This window comes from Chelonus insularis, unplaced genomic scaffold, assembly GCF_013357705.1.
Source record: "Chelonus insularis isolate UGA/USDA-ARS -01 unplaced genomic scaffold, ASM1335770v1 contig_64_pilon, whole genome shotgun sequence".
Taxonomy (NCBI): Eukaryota; Metazoa; Arthropoda; class Insecta; order Hymenoptera; family Braconidae; genus Chelonus; species Chelonus insularis.
Window position 1 is genome coordinate 162,544 of NW_023276685.1, and position 20,141 is coordinate 182,684.

Here is a 20,141-nt window from a genome sequence, read left to right on the forward strand (position 1 = left end):
TTTTTCAAGAATTTAAATAAAACTAATATTTCAATGACCACCAAATGATTTAAAATTAAATAATAAAATAAACATTAATGCCAACATTATAAAAAGTACAAAAAAAGTTTGATTTTTTCAACACTTATTGATGTTAATCTTCACTACATTCATTTGCTTAAATAGTTGCAGTAACCCAAACTAATAATTAGTCATTGTGTTACCGAAAATAACTTGTTGTTTTATTTTTTCAGAGAGAAGAGGAATAGAAAGGAAATGACCATTTATAGCCAACAATCTCGAGGTAATAAGACTTTAACAGCTACCGTAGATTTATTTGGAAGATTTTCATGAGCTTGGTATGGTACTAGTACTTGAAGGTCAGACAAACAAATATTTACGGTTTGTCAATTATATGTTCTATATATAAAGCTTCAATGATAGCCAAGCTCTATTACCAACGGTTTGTCATTTGATGTATAATATCTTTTGTATATATACTATCGCATTTTATCCCGGCAGTTCAATCTATCCTTCCAACTTTTGTCTACTGTATCAAATTTCAACGTCAAAATTTCAGTCATACTTATGAAGAACGGATGCACATAAGAGGTAAAGCTTTTTAAGTGGGTTACTATACAATGTTGTCGTTTTAATACTTGATATAAAATTCTCTCTTAACTTTTAACGAAGAGATTCATTGTTTCAAGAGGATTAAAATTTTTTGTTGTCGAGGGTACCACATGAAGCGGTTGAAAATTTTTGGAAGACGCTATTGCAACGATAAGCTGACTTTATTACCCATGTTGGCAGACATAAGAGGAGAGAATGAAGGTATAATGTATCTGAAAGAGAAGATGAAGAATAAAAAAAATACAAGACCTCCTCTGGTTGTTAGAGCTTAAAGCAAAAAAATGTATATACATAAACTAAGTTAACGTTGGTGCGTGTAAGTTTTTCGTGATGAATATTCTTGCGTTATAGGTGCTGAAACACGGATCTTTGGAGAAAGAAAAAACAAGAAAGACTTGAAGTTAAGGAACGATGTTGGAAAAACAGGGGTTGATGAATAAGAGAAGTGAGACGTACGGAGAACACAAGTGGCGCACACATGGCGCACAGTTGTTCAAGAGGTCAGGTTTTTGTCCACGAGATTGAGTTTTACGGATCTGTCAAGAAATTGTAGAGGTATAAAAGCTCCCAAGTATGTAAAGTATGTATTTATTAACCATAAAGAGATACAGTATTTTCTGTGTTTAAATCCACTCTATTTGTGTCAACATTACACATTTCATTTTCTCATATAATAAATTTTAAATTAAGGAGGTAAAGAGTTGGTGATAGATCTCGAAAGTTTAAGATAGTATACAGCAGTTGCCTTAAAAATTATCAATGCGGACGCATTAGCAAAAAGATGTAGAGATTGGAATGGAAAACAAATTGGCAGATCACACACAGTCGATGGAGAAAGAGAATTACACCGGTGTGCGTCCAGTCGAACGAGATAAAGTAACACAGTTGCGAATCACGCCGTGGCGGCGCCTAATGGGCGGCAACAAACCAGGAGGGAGACGCTATCGTCGGGGAAACCATATCCGAGAGAAGAGAGATTTTGTTGCATACTCCCACCTTACATCAGCCCCGCCACCAAAAATTATACCATTCGGAGATCTTCGGAAAACTTCGAGATGCTTTCGCGTCATCTTCTGAATCCGAAACTGATGATTATCCAGGGACGGCTTTTCTAGGTGAAAGCATTTCTTATTAAACCTATTTTAACATTTCTTATTTTTATTAAATAATCTTCAAGGTTATCAATATGATTTTTAAAAAATTCTTCTTATCGAATATTTTTTTTGTTTTTTCCTTCAAATTTAAATATTCAAGTAAATAAATGAATAATATAATTTACTATATTATTTAATGAGAAAGTTCATTTAAAATTGTAACTTTAACATTTTGTGTAATCAATCAATTTTTTTTTTTTAAGTAAAAAAAAAGCATCAGTAGTGGAGAAATAGGCAAGAACTGAAAAGAGAAACTGTTAAGAATGAAATCAGAAAATGAGAAATTTAATCTATCTAGTATCAAGGATAATTGATGATAAAGACTTTGACGATTGATGCGCGTAATAAAACGCGATAAAGTTCGATTAGAGTGTGAGAATCTAATTTTATTATTATTTTACATATACATTTAATGTTAAAAAAAAAGTTTTATTTTTCAAGGAAACGGTGATTTTGTAGAAAATAAAATTTTTATATTTATGGGATTATAATTTAGAACTAGTACCGATTTTTATATTGGTAATTTGTTTACCTGGTGAATTTGATCCATTGGTAGACTACAATATCAACAATATATATGTACATTGTTACCTCAGTATTGTTTCAAGACATACATCGTTTCATTCAGTAATTCGTCGGCAGCTGCATACTAATAATAGTATCCGACGCCGACGCTCTTTTTCCTCGTTGCCTGTTGGCACGACGAATGGTCACATTGATTTGTGCAACCTCTTCCAAGTTTTTGAAACCTCATGTGAGCAAGGATTGTTTTTTCGAGTGAAATAAGATCAAGAGTGAATTTATGACATTATGTCATAACCGTAGTTTTTAATATCTTTTTCACGTTATTTACTAGAACTCCGAGTTTCTTAGAACTGAAAGAGATTGAATTAAGAAAAATTTAATCCAAGTTTTTGTTTGATTTATAAGATTGAGAAGTTGTCAATTAAAACAATGAGTTCTAAAATACGTGTGAGGCGATCACGCGTCTCTCGTCAAGATATATATGTAATATAACTTTACATCGTTATTCGCGGTGCTTTGATCAATTATGGACATACCAAGTGATCTGAAGCGATATTAACTTTATGCATCACGAGTTCTTTCTCATCACCATAATCATCATAATAGTTGTTAACTTTGTCATATAGTGCATAAGCACTTCACCGTTACGGTAAACAAAAGAATAAACTGTAGATTGTGGGTGAATAAAATCTTGGAACGCGGTCGAGTTAATAAGAGCAACGAGAGTCAAAAGAAAGCACACATCCCAGAGTGTATAGAGAGATAAAAGCAGCTTGTAACCGGGCTATTATCATCAACGTTGAACGAAGAAACAAAGATACAGATGTTTCCGGTAACAAATGCCGTCGCGATATGACTCGGAGCCTATCAATGTATGATGTCAATGTATCTCATTAAATACGACTTATCACGTAAATGACCAAGTTTAAGAACAAAAAAAATATAAAGATTGATAGTTGATGTACTGGGAGTTTATTAAACAAAAAATAAAGGGCTTATTCATCATGATTGAAGGAGTATCATCTTACGACGTGAAAAATTTCTCGGGGCACATCTTACAGCATCCACAGCCCTGGATCCTGATTGCGCTAGTCGCGGGGCGCAGGTAGGGGACGTGACAAAGATGTGTAGTGGACGAGGCTGATGGCGAAGAGGGGACCAAGTGGTCTGTGGCGGGGAAAGCTAGCGAGTAGGACAGAGAGTAACATCTACCAATTCGTTGGTCCACAGTAACATGAAAAGGAAGAGAAATGGGTCGTTTGAATTGAAACAAGCAAGAAAGAGTATACAAGTAGTGGGGATACGGTTGCTGTTGACGCTTGAGAGAGAGAAAAAAGCTTAGAGTCAACGGGGGCGGTGGCTGTACCGTCATACGGCCGCCATCACCATCCACATCCCGAATCCTATAGTACACAATACGCAGTTCTCCCAATCTCCATTGCCTTTGCCTTTGCCATGTGTGTTAGTTAGAACTTCGCGGTACCCGCCGGTGCGCTTCTCTCTTCTATACTTACTCTTCTAGATGGTTTAGTATACCGACATTCTCCGCTTTGCCCGCGCCTCTGCCATGCCCTAGCACCGGAGGCTCACCGCGTCGTACTATCTTTCTCTCTCTCTCCTCTCTTCTTTACGTCCTCTATTCCCTTCCTGTGTTATACTTTGTGTTTTAACAACCCCAAGAATAACGACATACCCTCGTGCTCTCGTGAACGTGTTAAAGAACAGTGAAAGGTGAATTAAGTGATTAATTCCATTAACTACAGCCGACCAAAAGCTCATCATAAGCTGAAGAGGACAAACAAGAATAAGTGTGCACATTCTGCGAATTATTATTTTGCAATGTGTCTCGCGGTTGTTTGCAACAGACATCGCGGAGCTCGGAGATGGAACATATTAATATTCGCGCTGTGCGGTGAGAAATAATTACTTTCAACGGCCAACGACCGGACACTGCATGTGTGTGTGTATTGATACAACGTGTACAAGTGTTGTGTTATTTTTTATTTTATGTTGTTATAATTGTTTATTATTATTGAAGAACATTGTGATTGAAGTAATAAGACCCGCCCTAAGATTATCCCATCGTCTTCGAGGTATCGACTCTTTTCAGACCATCACCACACACTCTACGCACTCGCCATTCTCTTGTACGCGGCCCCACCTTCTGCCTTATCGACGAGATACGTGTCTGCTTTTATAGCTCTGATATGTATATACATATATTATATATGTATACATGTGAAATATTTGAAATTTAGAGCTTGACTACTTTGCTGAACCAACGAGACAAACATTTGATGTTGTTTCCCCGCGTCCGTCTGCTGCCGACCGCTAGGCTAGTGGTCACAATTTCCGTCGGCGCTACGTCATCATCAACGTCGTCGGAGTCGTCGCAAAACATCCAAGTAGACAAGCTAAATAAAACGTTACGACGCCGACTCCACGCGGTTCGTGGAAATCAAGGACATAGTCGAAAACATCATCAATATCATCATCCAAGTGTTGGATCACCATCACGTTGGTATTCGAAATTGTTACTCGCATAATGTCCTAGGAATACAACTTAATACACGAGGACATCTTCAAGGACTCACGTCCACGTTCACGACTGCTACAAGTTAATATGAGCATGACTCTTGTGCGAAACACATTTAAAGGTAATTTTTTTCTTTTCTTTTCATTTTTTATTCTTTTCATTTTGTATTTATTTTTTCGCACGTAAATAAATCATTTCATAATATTTTCCATTCCAAAGAAATACCGTTGACCAGAAAAATAATGTGTCTTTTATATGATAATATCATTATTATGACAATGACTTGATTATTTTATACTCTAATTTATATAATAATAATTATTCGAAGGAAGAAACATACAAGGAAAAAAATAATGAAAGAAAATAAAATGTTTTATCCTTAATAAATTGTTGCAATTACAATAATAAAGATTGACAAATAATCTATGAATTTCATTAATATTTCCAAAATATTTCATCAATGTATTACATTTGCAGAATAATTTATCGAAAGATAAAGGTTTTTTTATCTAAGTCAAATCATAAAAAATATTATACTGAATAAATATTTCCACCTTCGTTGTTAAAAGATTGACCAAGAATATACGTAATTCAAGATAGACTAATGAGAGTAGCAAGCAAAGGTCGACAGAGGCACGGAGGGTCAGATAAGAAGAAGCAAGAAGAGCTTTATTGCTTTTCGTTGACTCTAACAATAATCAACGTGGCATTCATAAGAGCCACGTACTTAAATAAAGTTATAGATTTCTCCTCTCAACACAATTAACGTTGTTTCCTCAATACGATGGTAAACGGTGCAGATAAAAAGCACATTTATTTATTTTAGCCTCGATTTGTCATCACGATTTAAATATTATTTAATTTACTAAAGACAATTGTATCAATCTATTTTCTTTCACTTCTCATTTCTTTGTTCTTATGAATATAACTGCAATGATGCGTAAGAGTTCAAAGTTTGTTACGTCTACCTGCTAGTCAATCTTCTTATGGAAAGATGAATAAGTGAATTCTTTCATTAACTCTGATTCAACGTTTTATCAATTATTTTTCGATCACTCTCAATGGATAAATTTATCCATTGAAATCAATTTTAAGATTGAGTACTTAAAAATAAAAATAAAAAAATAAACAATTTATCTGCAAGTGTAATTATAAAACATTTAAAATTTAACCTAATGTCCGAGTTGATTTAGGAAAGAGAGAAGGGATATCACATTTCACGACAAATAAATGTGGAAGTTTTAGTAGCTTATTAGACCTAACTTGCTGAAATTTGAAGCTAATATTTTGTACGCACTATATCAACGATTGGTGATTGTACTTTGTAGCAATTTTTTTAACCTCTGTTATTGTTTTTATTTTTTCATTAAGTTCTACCGCATATTTTTTTCTTTATTTCATACTGAACGTATATTTTTATTTGTTTGATATTTTCTCGGTATGATTTTGTTAAATGTTGATAACTATTTATCATATCAGTATGTAGTTTTTAGAGGATGTTTTATTCAATTTACATATCTAAAAGACAAAAAAACATAATTTGTAGAACTTTACATGGAATTAAGATTAAAATCTCACGGGGTACATTCCTGCGGTCTGATTTTCCTCGAAGTCCGGTGATAAATAAATCGTTCTAGCACGTGCTATCTGAGCTGCGAGGAAATAGAGCAAAAGAGAAATGCAAAAATAAAAGAACGTTGTTTTTTGATGAAATTTATAAGGGATAATTACTGATATGTAAAGTATTACTTAAAAATAATAAATGAAAAAAAAAGGATATTTAATTTGAATTTGAAAATATTGTCATTAGCGAAAAAACTTGAAAAAAAAAATATAAAAAATAGCAATTGAAATATTATTCCAAATATCAATCACACTCTGACGTCAATGAATATGATGGCTAAGCTCGTTAATTTATAATATTTACAGTAGCTTATCACAAGTTATTAGTCGATGTTGACTATGTAATATACTGACATGTTTCTCAAAGTTTACTCTTCTTAACACGTCGATGTTTGTTTTTCATATATTTCCATTTTATTTAAAGCATTTTGATATTGAAAGCAATTATGTAATTCAAATTAGCTTCAATTGATATTATTTTTTCAATTCGCTCTATAAGCTTAATTATTTATCACACACTTTGTAGAATTGAGTGCGTCAGAGATGAAAAAAAAAAGATATTACAGAACCATTGAATCGTATCGAGAATCAAGTATCCCATACAAGTATTCTATCCCGGTGTTGAAGAAGATTGTGATACAAGTGATCTCGCGTTTTAATGGCCGTCGCGCCCCCGCGTCGCGCCAAGGCTCAATGACCTCGACAGAACGTTCAAATCGCCTGTGGTTTGCGCACTTTAACGATGCTCCTATGACGTCATTAGTCTCCGTATTCTCTGTGTGTTCTGGTCATCGCCATCTTCTTGTCCATTCGGTCCAATAAATACTTGAGCTCTTAACCGATCGGCACGTGTCTTTCTATTTCGAATGATTATTTTCTTTGTTTTATTTATCTTGTGACTCGTCTTCGTATCAATTTCATTATCCTTAATCTTAATCTTGAAATCTTGGCATGAAAACAAATGTCTATGAATGTTGGTGATTCAGGGGAAGTTTGTATTCTAGAAAATCAACCCTGAACAAAGAGCTTATGATTCATAACACTTCTCTAGACTTTTTCTTAAGACTAAGAGCCTTTTAGTTAATTGTTTTCCCTTTCACGAATTGTCTTTTACAATTATGATGTGACTTGAAATGAAAAACACGGATCAAAAGGTGATGGCTTTGACCTGTTTGATTATCAACGTTTACCAAACGTTACTTTGACCAAAGTACAAATTATGTATAACAGTAACTATCCAAACTAGTTGTCAATTAATTGAATTTCTTTACTGAATTCATTTTATTTAATTGAGATAATTCGTGAAATAACGTTTAATTATACAATGTGTCTTTTTATAAAAATTTATTATAACTTTTTAATTTATTATCAAATTCATTAATTACAAAAACCTAATGAGCATTGATAAATTAATTTTTTTTTGTCAATTCGTTCATTAATTACTACATAACTATATCAATATAAAAATGTATTCTTTAATCGCAGTTGATGAAGCGAAAAACTTGTCCAATCTGGTTTAAATCACTAATTGGCAGCTTACATGATACATGTACAAAGAAGTGAGTATCTTTGTTGAAATATTTTACTGAAAAAAAAAAAAATTCAAAATACTCTTTTTTATCATTTTTATAAAATCATACTTGTTTGACTTTCACCAAAAACATTCAACGTATCGAAAATTTTTAATTGTGATAAAAACATTTGAGATAAACTATTTTTTAAATTGAAGTTTACACAAAGACAACATCTACTTTTGATGTCTAATTTGTTTTTATTTCTTATTAAGCTCTAAAAAATTTCAACTATTTTTTCACTCTCTAAACTAGAGTCTAAAGTAAGTATTAGAGTTTAGTATAAACAATAAAAATAAATACATTTTAATTCTAGTTGTATAAATGGTAATTTATATATATTTTACTTGATGTAAAGTTAATCTAAAATCAATATATAATGGTGTCTCTGTGAATATAATAACTTTTTTCTATGTTGATAAATGAATTGGAGGATTTTGGAGTAATAAATGTTTTCCACAAGATTAATTAAAATTTAAGAAATACGTGTGATCGACTAGGATTGTTCGATTAAGTCTGGACAAATGTCTACCCCTAGCGATTTTCCTGTCCGTTAATCACTCAGCTCTAAAGCGTCATTTAAATCCCCCACGGTTGACAATACAGCCTCTCTCCCGATGAAAAAGTTATCCGACCAGGGAGAAAAGCACGAGACGTCATGTATATTATATAGTAAAAGGATGGGGGCATGTAGAGGTCGACGTAAGATCCCTTGATGCCATGTGCCACTTCCGAGCAGAGTCACCCTGTGCGCGTCGACCTGGCGCGTGCCACACGACTGACAATACACAGAGATTCGGTCCAAAGGTATAGGGATACGAGATAGACGAATGACAACGGCCCTGAAAATATCACGAGTCACCCCTCGATCGTAGTGATTTTATAGCTTGAGAGCATCAGTCAGAAGAGTGACACTAGTCAGTGATGATGACGGGAACGGGTGGTGAACTAGGGATTATCAATTTTTGTCACGGTGGGGGATAAATTTCGAGATTAGCCACAGGCCTTTTTGTTTCTTTGCCAGTGCTTTTATTTCCAAGGTAGGCAGTTATGGACTTTTTCATGTGTTTGAATCAAATGTTATCCTCATTTGTTTGCACAAGTACTTTATTCTTCATTTACATAAAATTTATATTGTTTTATATGAGTTTGGCTTACATTTATGCTAAATCTTGTTCAATTTATTTTTCACTGTATCAAAATTAAACCATTGTTTATACTTAACTGAGTAAACAGATCAATAGTTAAACGAATGGCTGAATTTCCGAAATAATAGTATAATTGTTTAGTTTCTGATTAAAATACATGTCAATGAAACTGAAATATTGTAATGCTAATTAATTTTAAATTCAAAATACATACAAATCCTATTTTTTTATCGATTTACTAATCTATTCATTATTTGAATAATATCATTTTATTATATTTATAAACTATAATAAAATTTTTTTCTAATTATTTAACAATTATTGATTAAGTTTATAATAAATTATAAATTATTATGAAACAATATGATGATATTTAATATTATATAAATTGTTTTATCAATATAGTTTAAGTGTAAAGGCTTCACATAATTCATAGTTCTCATTCTCACCTGGATGAACATTTGTACTATGCAACAGTAAAAAAAAATGATTCAGTTACTATATTAAATAGCTTGTATCCTAGTGATTTTTTTGCAGTTCTAATGCATAGCAAAGTCTCGATTATACGCAAAAATATTTAAATCTTCACATAGAAATATCAAAAATTATAAAATATTATTATCTTCAATATTTTAAATGATTTACTATAGGGTAATGATACGACTCTACTTAGTAATACTATTGTACAGTCATAAATAAAAGACATGATATTTTTAAAATAAGGATCTTTCAGAAATATGATCAAAAATTAGAATAATTAATTACTAATAATTTTAACAATCCTTTTTTTCTGTTAAAATGTTGAAAATTTTGCATCAACCACTATTTATTTTATTAGTGAGAAAATTTTCAATCAAAAAATTTTCAATAAAAACGGGTAATTTTTAAGTGTAAACTAACATTATTTATCAATTTATTCATAACGATTATTGTTTGTACTGAATATCAATTATTACATGCATACGTATCTAGCATAGTTTTATATATTTATTATTTTATATTTTATTTTAGTTGTTAATAGTAATTAATATTTTATATTGAAAAAAGTTTTGGGTAAAAATAACTCAACATTCCTTAAAATTGATTCATTTCAAAGATTTGAAAAGTACTTCTTTCCTGTATCAATTCTGTCCGGAGAAAAACCAAAAATTATAATCTAGAACTGATTCTAACTAACTATACCATTAAAAATACCATGTTTTGTTCACAGATGTTTGAAGTATTTTAATATGTCCTTTTTTATCCTTTATTTTTACTTGGTGTTTTATTACTTTATATAGCGAGCTTTTTTAAAGTTATAGAAATTTTACAGCTTTGTTTTATTGCTCTTTTGGTTTGAATAAAGAATATTTCTATTGATAACATTTTCAAATCTCTCATCATATTATCATGTTAATAAATAGATTTTTTAAAATTTAATTTTTCATGTAAATATTTTCATAATTTCAAATTGTTGATCTATATCACAGTTACTTATTAAATATTTGCTTAAAAGTTACTGTTTTTTTTTTGTAGAAATGGGATAAATATCAATACAATATATTATATTACTAATGTATTATAAATTTTATATATATTTAACATTTACAGCAAATTTATATTATCATAATATGAATGAGGGAATTATTGAAAAGTAAATAGAATGCTTGTAGTTATATATTTATAAAATAAAATTAGAAAAGAAAATTATACAATAAGTGATAAAATTTAACAACAAATGAATTGATTTAGTTTCTTGATAGTTATAATAAGATAATAAAACAGTAATGAAAGATTTTGTTGTGTTTCATAGGGTGCAGTGGAGACGAATCCAGCGTGGAACTAGCAGAAGTTAGTAGCGGTGGGGCTAGTACTGAGGGCGGAGGTGGTGAGGGATCGGCTAAACAAGAAGAAAGGTGCCCACAGTGTGGCATTCTATGTCGGAACCTTCACGTTCTTCAACTCCACCTCGAAGACGCCCACAAAACCGCATTCGTCATTGATAAGCGCGATCTTAGTGCTCAATTTTCTCAAGTTGTAAGTATCTACAAGTCCTATTTTGTATGCTTACAATGTCATTTAATATTATTACTATTTTATTTCTTTTATTATTCTTTCTTGTAGTCCTGCAAAGTTTGCAGTAAGACATTTGCCAACGTCTATCGTCTACAAAGACATATGATTAGCCATGAAGAGAGCGCAGTGTTGCGCAAATTTAAATGCCCACACTGTGATAAGGCATTTAAATTTAAACATCATCTTAAGGTATTCACTTTAATATTATGAGAAATTTTAAATGGATACTAAAATAGATTGTTTTGTTAAAATCATTCCATTTTTGCACTTTATTCTATCTAACTTGAAAGTTAGAAGTAAATATTCTTGTAGCTTTTGGAATGCTATAATTAAAACCAAATATATTTTGTCGTCTAGTATCGTAAACACTATTTTTTGAGGTGGTCAAAAACATCCAAAGTTAGAACAAAAAAATCATTCAATAAAAATATACAGTAAAGGTTTTGTGTACCATACAAAAATTTCTATTTTTAGTTTAAAATTTCATTATATGGTAGTAAATTTGACGAATTTATTGTTGTTTTTTTGTTCAGGAACACCTCCGAATACACAGTGGAGAAAAGCCATTTCAATGTAATAACTGTGGCAAGCGATTCTCCCACTCGGGTTCATATTCGAGTCATATGACGTCAAAGAAGTGCCTCATAGTAAACCTGAAAAAATCAAGACAAAGCACAATAAGTAATATAGAACGAACAAATAAAAAGCCGCAGACTCAGCAAACGCAATCACTGTCGTCTCGTAGCCGAGAATCCGTTCTTCATGCGTCTAATAATAATACATTTTTGCCAATTTTACCTAAATTATCACCATCTGATTATCAAGATCTTCATCGTGACAGTGGCGGCATTTATGATATGCCAACTCTTTTACCTCCAATAGTTAACTTTAGTAGTTTATTTCTGCAATCATCACTCGGTAAAATTCTCACGCAATTACAAACAAAGAGACTGGACGAGGTGGCAGAACATTTTGAGTCACATCGTGAAGCAGTGAGTCCATCAACAGCAGATTCTGAAGAGACTGAAGGAACTGAAGGCAAGTACTCGCCGGTTCCAAGTGATCCTCAAGGTTTAGATGCTGTCAGACGAATTCTCGAGACAGTAAATACATCAGTGACCAAACAATTGCTTGAAGCTAATGTAAGGAAGTTGGCGTCTTCTCCAGAGACAATAAAACGCGAATGTGATGAAGATTATCAAGATCAAGACAGTGAAATGTCAGGAGAGACGACCAATTATCAAGACTGGCAAACTGGTGATCAATACGATAGTCAAAGTGAGGGTTTGGCTGCTAAACTCGAAGATGCAAGCCAGTCACAAACAAAAAAAAGAGGTGTCAAAAGAAAAGCTGAAGAAGGATTGCCTGAAAGTTCTATAGAAGCTGACTCTGATGATGATGAAGAAGTTAATAGGACACAGACGGAACCTGGACGAAGAGTTCGTGCACGTTCTTTAATTGATGATGAACAACTAGCTGTTCTTAGAGGTTACTATGCAATAAACCCACGTCCCAAAAAAGAAGAAATTGATATGATTGCAAATTATATTAATTTCCCTAAGAGAGTTGTTCAAGTTTGGTTTCAAAATTCTCGTGCCCGAGATCGAAGGGAATCTGGTAGAATTCCCGGTCTTGTACCATTAGCAAGTATTGGAAATCATCAAATGTCAATAGAACAGCCTTTAGATTTATCAAAAAAAGATGTTCTTACGAAAACTTCCGTCAAAGAAAATGATTATGAACCTAAAGATAAAAAAACACCCGTCGTTGCTTCCCAATCAGAACCAGATGATCTCGAAGAATCGCCGTTAGTTATTGATGAAGAGACACCTGATCATAGTGAAATAAAGAAAGATGTATCTTCCTCCAGTGACACTGTAATTAAAGTAAGTTATTATGAATTTCATTTTATAATTAATTTTTAAAATTATTATATAAAAAATTAATATTTGATTCAAAGAATTTGTCAGAGATTTCATGAATACATGTATTGTTTTTTTTAAATCGTAGACTCATTTGAAAACTCATGTAGAAATTGAAAATAATAGACCAGTGTCAGATGCTCCTCCTTCGACAGAGACCGAACAAGAGGGCGTGTATGTTTGCAATCAGTGCGATAAGACCTTTTCTAAACATAGTTCTCTTGCTAGACACAAATATGAACATTCCGGTGAGTAATTTGGACTTGAAAAATTTTCAATAAGTACTTCTAATATACTGTAATTCTTACATGATGATAAACTCATAAAAATAATCAAATTATAGGGCAAAGACCGTATAAATGTGCTGAATGTACACGAGCCTTCAAGCACAAGCATCACTTGACGGAACACAAGCGTCTTCATACTGGCGAAAAGCCATTCCAATGCTCCAAGTGCCTAAAGCGCTTCTCACACTCTGGGTCTTACAGTCAGCATATGAATCACCGGTACTCTTACTGCAAACCTTATAGAGAATAGGACAAGAGACTTCATTCCTTCAAGCGCTGTTTAAAGACGAAATTTGCTCGCACGCTCAGTCAAGTATGTATGAAATTTCCTTCACTCGTGACTTAACATTTAGGTCTCTTTGTGCCTCTTGGGTACACAAGCTACGAGACACACAGACAGGGAGAGAGAGAGTTTATTACTTTGGACAAGGTCCGAGTTAGGATGCAAACAAGATTGGGATGCAGGATATTACAAAACATCACATACAACGATTACAGTAACATAAAACAGGGCAGTTTTATAGATTTTCTCATTGATCGAGAGTTGTTTACTTGATCTTTAATCTATATTGTAACAAAAGAAAGAATGTTTTTTTTCAAAATGCCTCTGCAGTTTTTCTCGTATAACAAAGATAAATTTAAATAGAGGAAAAAGTTATTAACTAATTAGATTAATACACAAAATAAAAATGATGCCCAAGAATTCAAATGAACTCGTAAACGGTACCAAAAAGCATAATGCAATAATCTATTATATATATAATAATATAATAAACATAATATTTTATTATTTTTATTGAAAATAAAAAAAAAATATTATATATAACACGACAATAATAAGGAAACTAATTAATGTACAAAATTGTTAGCCGCGTTCACTAAAGTGTACAATTATTGTATGACGATTGACAAGAGACGTAATAACAAATTTGAGACAAAAGATGGTCAATCTTTAAATTAACAGATAAGATTATTAAAAAAATATATACAAATTATTACAAATACAAACTGATTTATTAAAAAAAAAGGTTCTCGCATGACATAAAAACCTTGCATATTGATATAAATATTTGCAAATATGCATGAAAGGGTCAAAATATTGACAAATGTTGAAAAAGAAACGAAATAAATAAGAGTATATAAATTATATCTATATACAAAATATATATTATATATAAAAAATAGCATTTAAGAGAGCGTTTGAATGCAAACAAATAATTATAAACTGTGAGGCTCATTATTTGTCCAGTAGGTTTTCGACTTTTAAAATTTAATTATTAAAAAATGAACATAAAAATTAATATCATAATAACGAATAAGTTAATAATTGAAAACATTAAAAAACGGAGCTTGAATACTTGTCCAATGCAATAATATTTTTTGCAAATTTTAAATTTAAATGATCTTCAAGAACACAAGTAGATAAAAATATGAAAAATAATTGCAATCGTTATTTAACTCACATTCCTATTTATAAAGGCCTTTTTTTTAAAATAAAACTCATAGATGGTTCATAAATATATAACAGCTTTGATCCCGGCATTTTCATCTGACAATGATATTCATAAAATCGAGCAATTTATACTAAAACAGCATCAGTATATAATTTAAAGAGAAACAGTCTCGCTTTAACGCTCGAAAAATTTTTATTATTATTAATTTTTCATGTTGATTAAACAGCTTTGTGGATCGGTGAATGATTGTGACAGAATTTTGAAAACCAATTTTTAAGTACTTACAAATCTTTGTTGGTTTAAAGTTTATTATAAAAATAATTTATATTTTTTCATGTAATATTTCATTTAATTGATTAATTGATTTGTATACATTCCGGATTATTTTTAGAATAGTAATTACATCATTCAATTTAATATTGTATACAAAAAAATATTAACAAATTGAGATTATGATTATTTTATTCATCATTTACCAATTATAACAATTCAGCATGTAACAAGGTAAAAAAAAAATTCACCGGTCTTCGTTGTCTGTTATTGAAGATCTAAGTATAATATAAAATGCTTCCAATACTGTACTATTACATTAAAATATTATAAATACGACAATTTATATGGTTCTATATTATATGGACGACTTGATAAAGAGTAATAAAAAATAATCGTCCATTTTGAAGCTCTATGAATGACGATAATAATAATAATAATAATAACAATAATAATAATAATAATAATAATAATAATAATAATAATAATAATAATAATAATAATAATAATAATAATAATAATAATTATTATTATTATAATAACAATTAATGATGATAATACTCGAAGATGTATTTTATAACAGTTTATTCGTCATTTTTTTAATTCACACAACACACAGCAAGTGATAAGTGATATTGTTATAAATAATATTAAAATATGTGTAATTAATTGCCAAGACTATAGCGTTTATTCGCTACACCAAAAAAGATTAAAAAAATTGAGAATAGTAATATTGATAATAATTCAAATAGTAACAGTAAGAATTATAAAATAATACTGAAGACAATTGTACTTCCTCATTACTATACAATGTGTAGAAGCTTCGGTTATCCGCGATAGGCATCGTGTTCATGTTTATGTAAACTTACATTTATAAAACAAAAATAAGCATTATGATGCTTATAATACTCATTTATGATAGTGTTAACTATTAAGAAATATATTTTTATATAATTATAATATAATGATTAATACTATACGATAAGAAAAGTAATCTTGGATCATTTTTCCAGTTACTAAAAAAGAACAAAATGCTAATGTTTCAATATTTATTAGTAAATTATAACTATTTATAATGTATGTTAATAACTCAATGCTCGACAAATTGCATTTTTTAGGATTTATTTTTTGTATTGAGAGAAAAAGATATCTGACGATTTGGAAATTGAGGATAAAATTAAATTTTACAAACACTTGAAATATTAAAATTAACTTTTTAATTCAATTATACATTTTGATTCGGCTGTTTGACAATGTAAGAAAGCAGTAAAAACATTAATCTAATTTTTGAAAAAACTTTTTTTCTCATTAAGTTATGCCATTCACGTTCCACCTGCATTTTTATCATATTTGTTACCTCTGATAATTTATTACAGATTTGCACTGTTATACAATGAATAAACAGTAAAAGAATAAATAAACAAACGAATTTATTATAAAGTCAAATACGGATGACAATAAAATCGAGTAGTAAAGCTCTGTCTTAAATACTTTCGTAATTGTCACAAGAAAACAATATGACGTATTAATAATTTAAAAAAAAATAATAAAAACAATTAATATTTACAACTTTAAATATGACTATGATGATAAAAAGTAACATTTTTATGATTGTTGAAGCAACGATTTAAACGCCATACGATGCCTTCCGTGAACGACCGAGCTTTTGTCTAGTTGCCAGATAATTAAAAAAAAAAAAAAACCAAACGAGTTTATTGAAATGTTGAGGGTAGTTCTTTCGATTTAATTAACCAAGTGCGAATATAAAATAAAAATAAATTTACCAAAGTCTCTGCAATAAAAAAAAATAAAGTCTTGTGATTAATTAAAAATAAAAATATTATAATAAATTTATTTTTAATATAATTTTTTCAGTAATACAATAATCAACTGCGCAATATTATGTGATTTATTTATAAAATAAGTAAATAAAAAAAATGTTGATCGAAATAGCTGCCTTCGCATTGATGTATTTTACAATAATACCAATGGTTATGCAATTTGAGCTTTCCATGACTTTATTGATAAGAATGGCAGGAAATATTACAAAATTTAAATAATTGATTAACAGAAAATAACTGATTTGTATATAAAAAAAAAAATACTCAACTACGACAGACAATAATATTCTGCTGTTTCATATTAGATAAAAGAATTAGTGTCTTAGATGATTAAAAGAAAGAAAACTAATAATATAAAGTAAACATTAAGAAGAAAGCATATAAAAATTTAATTTGATGTATATTATTTACGAGAATGGATGTGACAAGAGAATGAATTCAATTGTCAAAGATCAGCTCTGTGGGGTTTATAAATAATATTACTAACATTGTGAGATAAAAAATTACAATTAATTGTGTACTCAATGTACGTACTGTTAAAAATAGTAATTCCAAATTGAATAAATATTGAAAAGCGTTAAATCTTAAAAAATAATAATAAGACTTAGTGACATTGGTTTAAACGGTTACTCACAAAATGAGATTATAATTCGCCACCGTTTCTTATTAATGTAAATTAATTATAAATGATAATTTTTAATTATAGATAATAGTCAATGTTCCTTTTTTTTTAATGAAAAAGATAAACATTTATTTTTAACAAAAATAAGTCATACGTCCATTTAAGAACTCTCATGGTTTGTGAAAAATACATACTATACATAACAGAACTAAAACAATTATATAATTTTTTCTTATTTATCATTTGTTGTGCACACGGAATTGGTGGGTGCTGATGTCATTACTTTAAAAATTTTTTAAAAACTACAGCACAAATAAATAAATTTGAACAATTCAAATTGAGCGTGGAAAATAAAAGTAGAATAAAGGAAAAAAAATAATGATAAAATAAAAAAAATGATAAAAAATATTCTTAACGCAACAGTGAACTAATTAAATAATATTAATAATAATAATATTGATAATGGTGATGATAATGATGAGGAATATTATATTGTATTGTGAAAAAGTTCCATCCATAATAAATAAATGAAATATTATACAGTTAGGCCGACTATTCCGCCAGTTCGTGCCTTTTTTCTGCAGGGAGTGTGCGCTCTTTTTCGAATCCAATTCTGTACAGCGCTGTATGAGTGTATAAGCAAGAATAAAATACATGTATCTTATTGATCCTGCGAAAATTATAAGAGAGTGAGAGAGTGTGAGAATATAAATCGATGTAAGCGCATTAGTATATTTTTTCCTAAAAAGGGAAGCTTCTGTTAAAAATAAATATTAATAAATATTAACAAAAAGTTGAATTAAAGTAAAAATAATAGTAATAAAATATTCATATTATTATTATGAATAATGGAAAAAAGGAAAGAATTTTAGTGCGCTTAAATCATCCTAATTTAGTGTTGTCGATAAAGAAAAAATATTAAAAGTCTATTTAGATGCTGCAAATAATATGCAAGTAGTTTGATTTTAATTTAGTAAGGACGATTGGTTATCGTTCAACGTATTTTTCCATAAAACTTATGCGGCCAAAACATTTATAAAAAATGTGAATTAACATATTTAAGAGATATTTTAATTGATTTTGTATATTTTCCATTCCATGTCAAACATCTTTTTATTACTTGCGCCGTGGATCGAGACATTATAGTTTCTATTATGATTATCATACAGTTATAGTTAATCGTAAATAACGTTGTACATTACATTTTAATGACAATGCATTTTTTTATGTATAATTTTTATGTTTTATTTTTATTATTATCGTTTATCATTTTGTAATTTACTTTCGTTGGATTAATACTTTCATATATATAAAAGTGTCATTCGGTTAAATAAAGATGAATGATTTCTGGTAATAATGTTTTCTTTTCAATCCCATATTCAACCGCCATCAAATCCACACTAATTGTAAGTTTTATTATAATAAAGTTAAGACATTAACGAGTACTGTTGGAGAAGTAGAATATTTCAATTACTCTTGAATTATAGTTATTTTTTTATTGATACGTTTTTAGGTCATTTACAATATAAAAATATAATGGATAAAAAAAATTCATAATAAAATTACCAACTCAGTTCCCGGATACTTGGGAAGCTTCAAGTTGTACTTTTCTTCAAGTTTCTTTGGGACAAATCTTCCACCCAGATAATGATATTTTCCATTAAAATATTTAGAGCATAATTTAGGGGCTGTAAGGGAAATTAAAGCTTCAGGATTAATTCCACCATCTGAGGAGGGACCCTTTTCAACATCCCAACCAGATGGAATATCAATAGAGAAAATAGGTATTTTTGTGCTCTTTAAAATATCGATTATAGGAATAAATTCTTGTCGAACTGGCGGCTTGAAACTGAATCCAAACAGAGCATCAATAATAACCTTGTATTTTTTATCTTGTATATCAGACGTATCGTCTAGAATGGGAATATCATTTTTTCGACATTGATGGAGTAGATTTTCGTAAAGTTTATTACTGGTTTTCTTTGGATAATAAATTTCAGGATTATATCCCAGTAAAGTCAAATGTCGAGCACATACTAAACCATCTCCACCATTATTTCCAGGGCCACAACAAACAAGAACAGGGTTTGATTGATCTTCAATAAGAGGATAAGTTTTAGTGATTGCTATCGCACAACTTTGTCCAGCTAATTCCATCAATTGATCAACACTAAATTTATAGTCTTCAAACAATTCCTTATCAACATTTATTGCTTCTGATTGTTTTAACAAATTAACCATTTTGTTTTGATATTTTGATTGGCCTAAATAAAAAATCCTAGATTTTGAGTTACTCCAAAATAGATTAGAAATATTTGGTAAGTTCTTTAATGATTTTTTTAACATTAAAGATGAATTATTATTAACTGAAAAAAATATATTGTATTATATTATATTAGTTACTGAAAAATATTGGAATATAGATAAAATATAACTTACCAGTTGAAAAAATGTAAATTAAATCATCAAAATACTCAACTGTGAATTAAATATTTTATCTTATAACTAATTCTGTAACATT

The 20,141-nt window shown here is 29.9% G+C and overlaps 2 protein-coding genes across 5 annotated transcripts; one reads left to right on the plus strand and one right to left on the minus strand.

Annotated features, from left to right (window-relative positions):
- Positions 1-1,583: 1,583 nt before the first annotated feature.
- Positions 1,584-15,592, plus strand: zfh1 (Zn finger homeodomain 1). Of its 4 annotated transcripts, none has more exons than XM_035089289.1 (7): positions 2,701-4,948; positions 7,936-8,009; positions 10,962-11,185; positions 11,273-11,413; positions 11,758-13,110; positions 13,235-13,394; positions 13,490-15,592. In XM_035089289.1, exons 2-7 carry the CDS (start codon positions 7,991-7,993, stop codon positions 13,681-13,683), a joined length of 2,091 nt encoding a protein of 696 aa, XP_034945180.1. In that variant the 5' UTR covers positions 2,701-4,948; positions 7,936-7,990; the 3' UTR covers positions 13,684-15,592. The 4 variants fall into 4 exon arrangements, with proteins under 4 accessions (XP_034945182.1, XP_034945180.1, XP_034945179.1 ...); XM_035089290.1 differs by lacking the exon at positions 2,701-4,948 and adding an exon at positions 5,983-7,604; XM_035089291.1 differs by lacking the exons at positions 2,701-4,948; positions 7,936-8,009 and adding an exon at positions 1,584-1,727.
- A 3,504-nt stretch (positions 15,593-19,096) lies between these two features.
- On the minus strand, positions 19,097-20,126 carry Naxe (NAD(P)HX epimerase). The gene is made up of 2 exons (XM_035089298.1): positions 20,060-20,126; positions 19,097-19,986 (listed from the first exon to the last, which is right to left on the minus strand). Exon 2 carries the CDS (start codon positions 19,964-19,966, stop codon positions 19,172-19,174), a length of 795 nt encoding a protein of 264 aa, XP_034945189.1. The 5' UTR covers positions 19,967-19,986; positions 20,060-20,126; the 3' UTR covers positions 19,097-19,171.
- Positions 20,127-20,141: the final 15 nt, after the last annotated feature.

Coding starts and splice junctions, on each gene's coding strand:
- Naxe (XM_035089298.1), bottom strand. CDS start 19,966: ATGTTAAAAAAATCATTAAAGAACTTACCAAATATTTCTAATCTATTT.
- zfh1 (XM_035089288.1), top strand. CDS start 4,915: ATGAGCATGACTCTTGTGCGAAACACATTTAAAG. Junction 4,949..10,961: donor TGTGCGAAACACATTTAAAG/GTAATTTTTTTC, acceptor TGTGTTTCATAG/GGTGCAGTGGAGACGAATCC. Junction 13,111..13,234: donor CCAGTGACACTGTAATTAAA/GTAAGTTATTAT, acceptor TTTAAATCGTAG/ACTCATTTGAAAACTCATGT.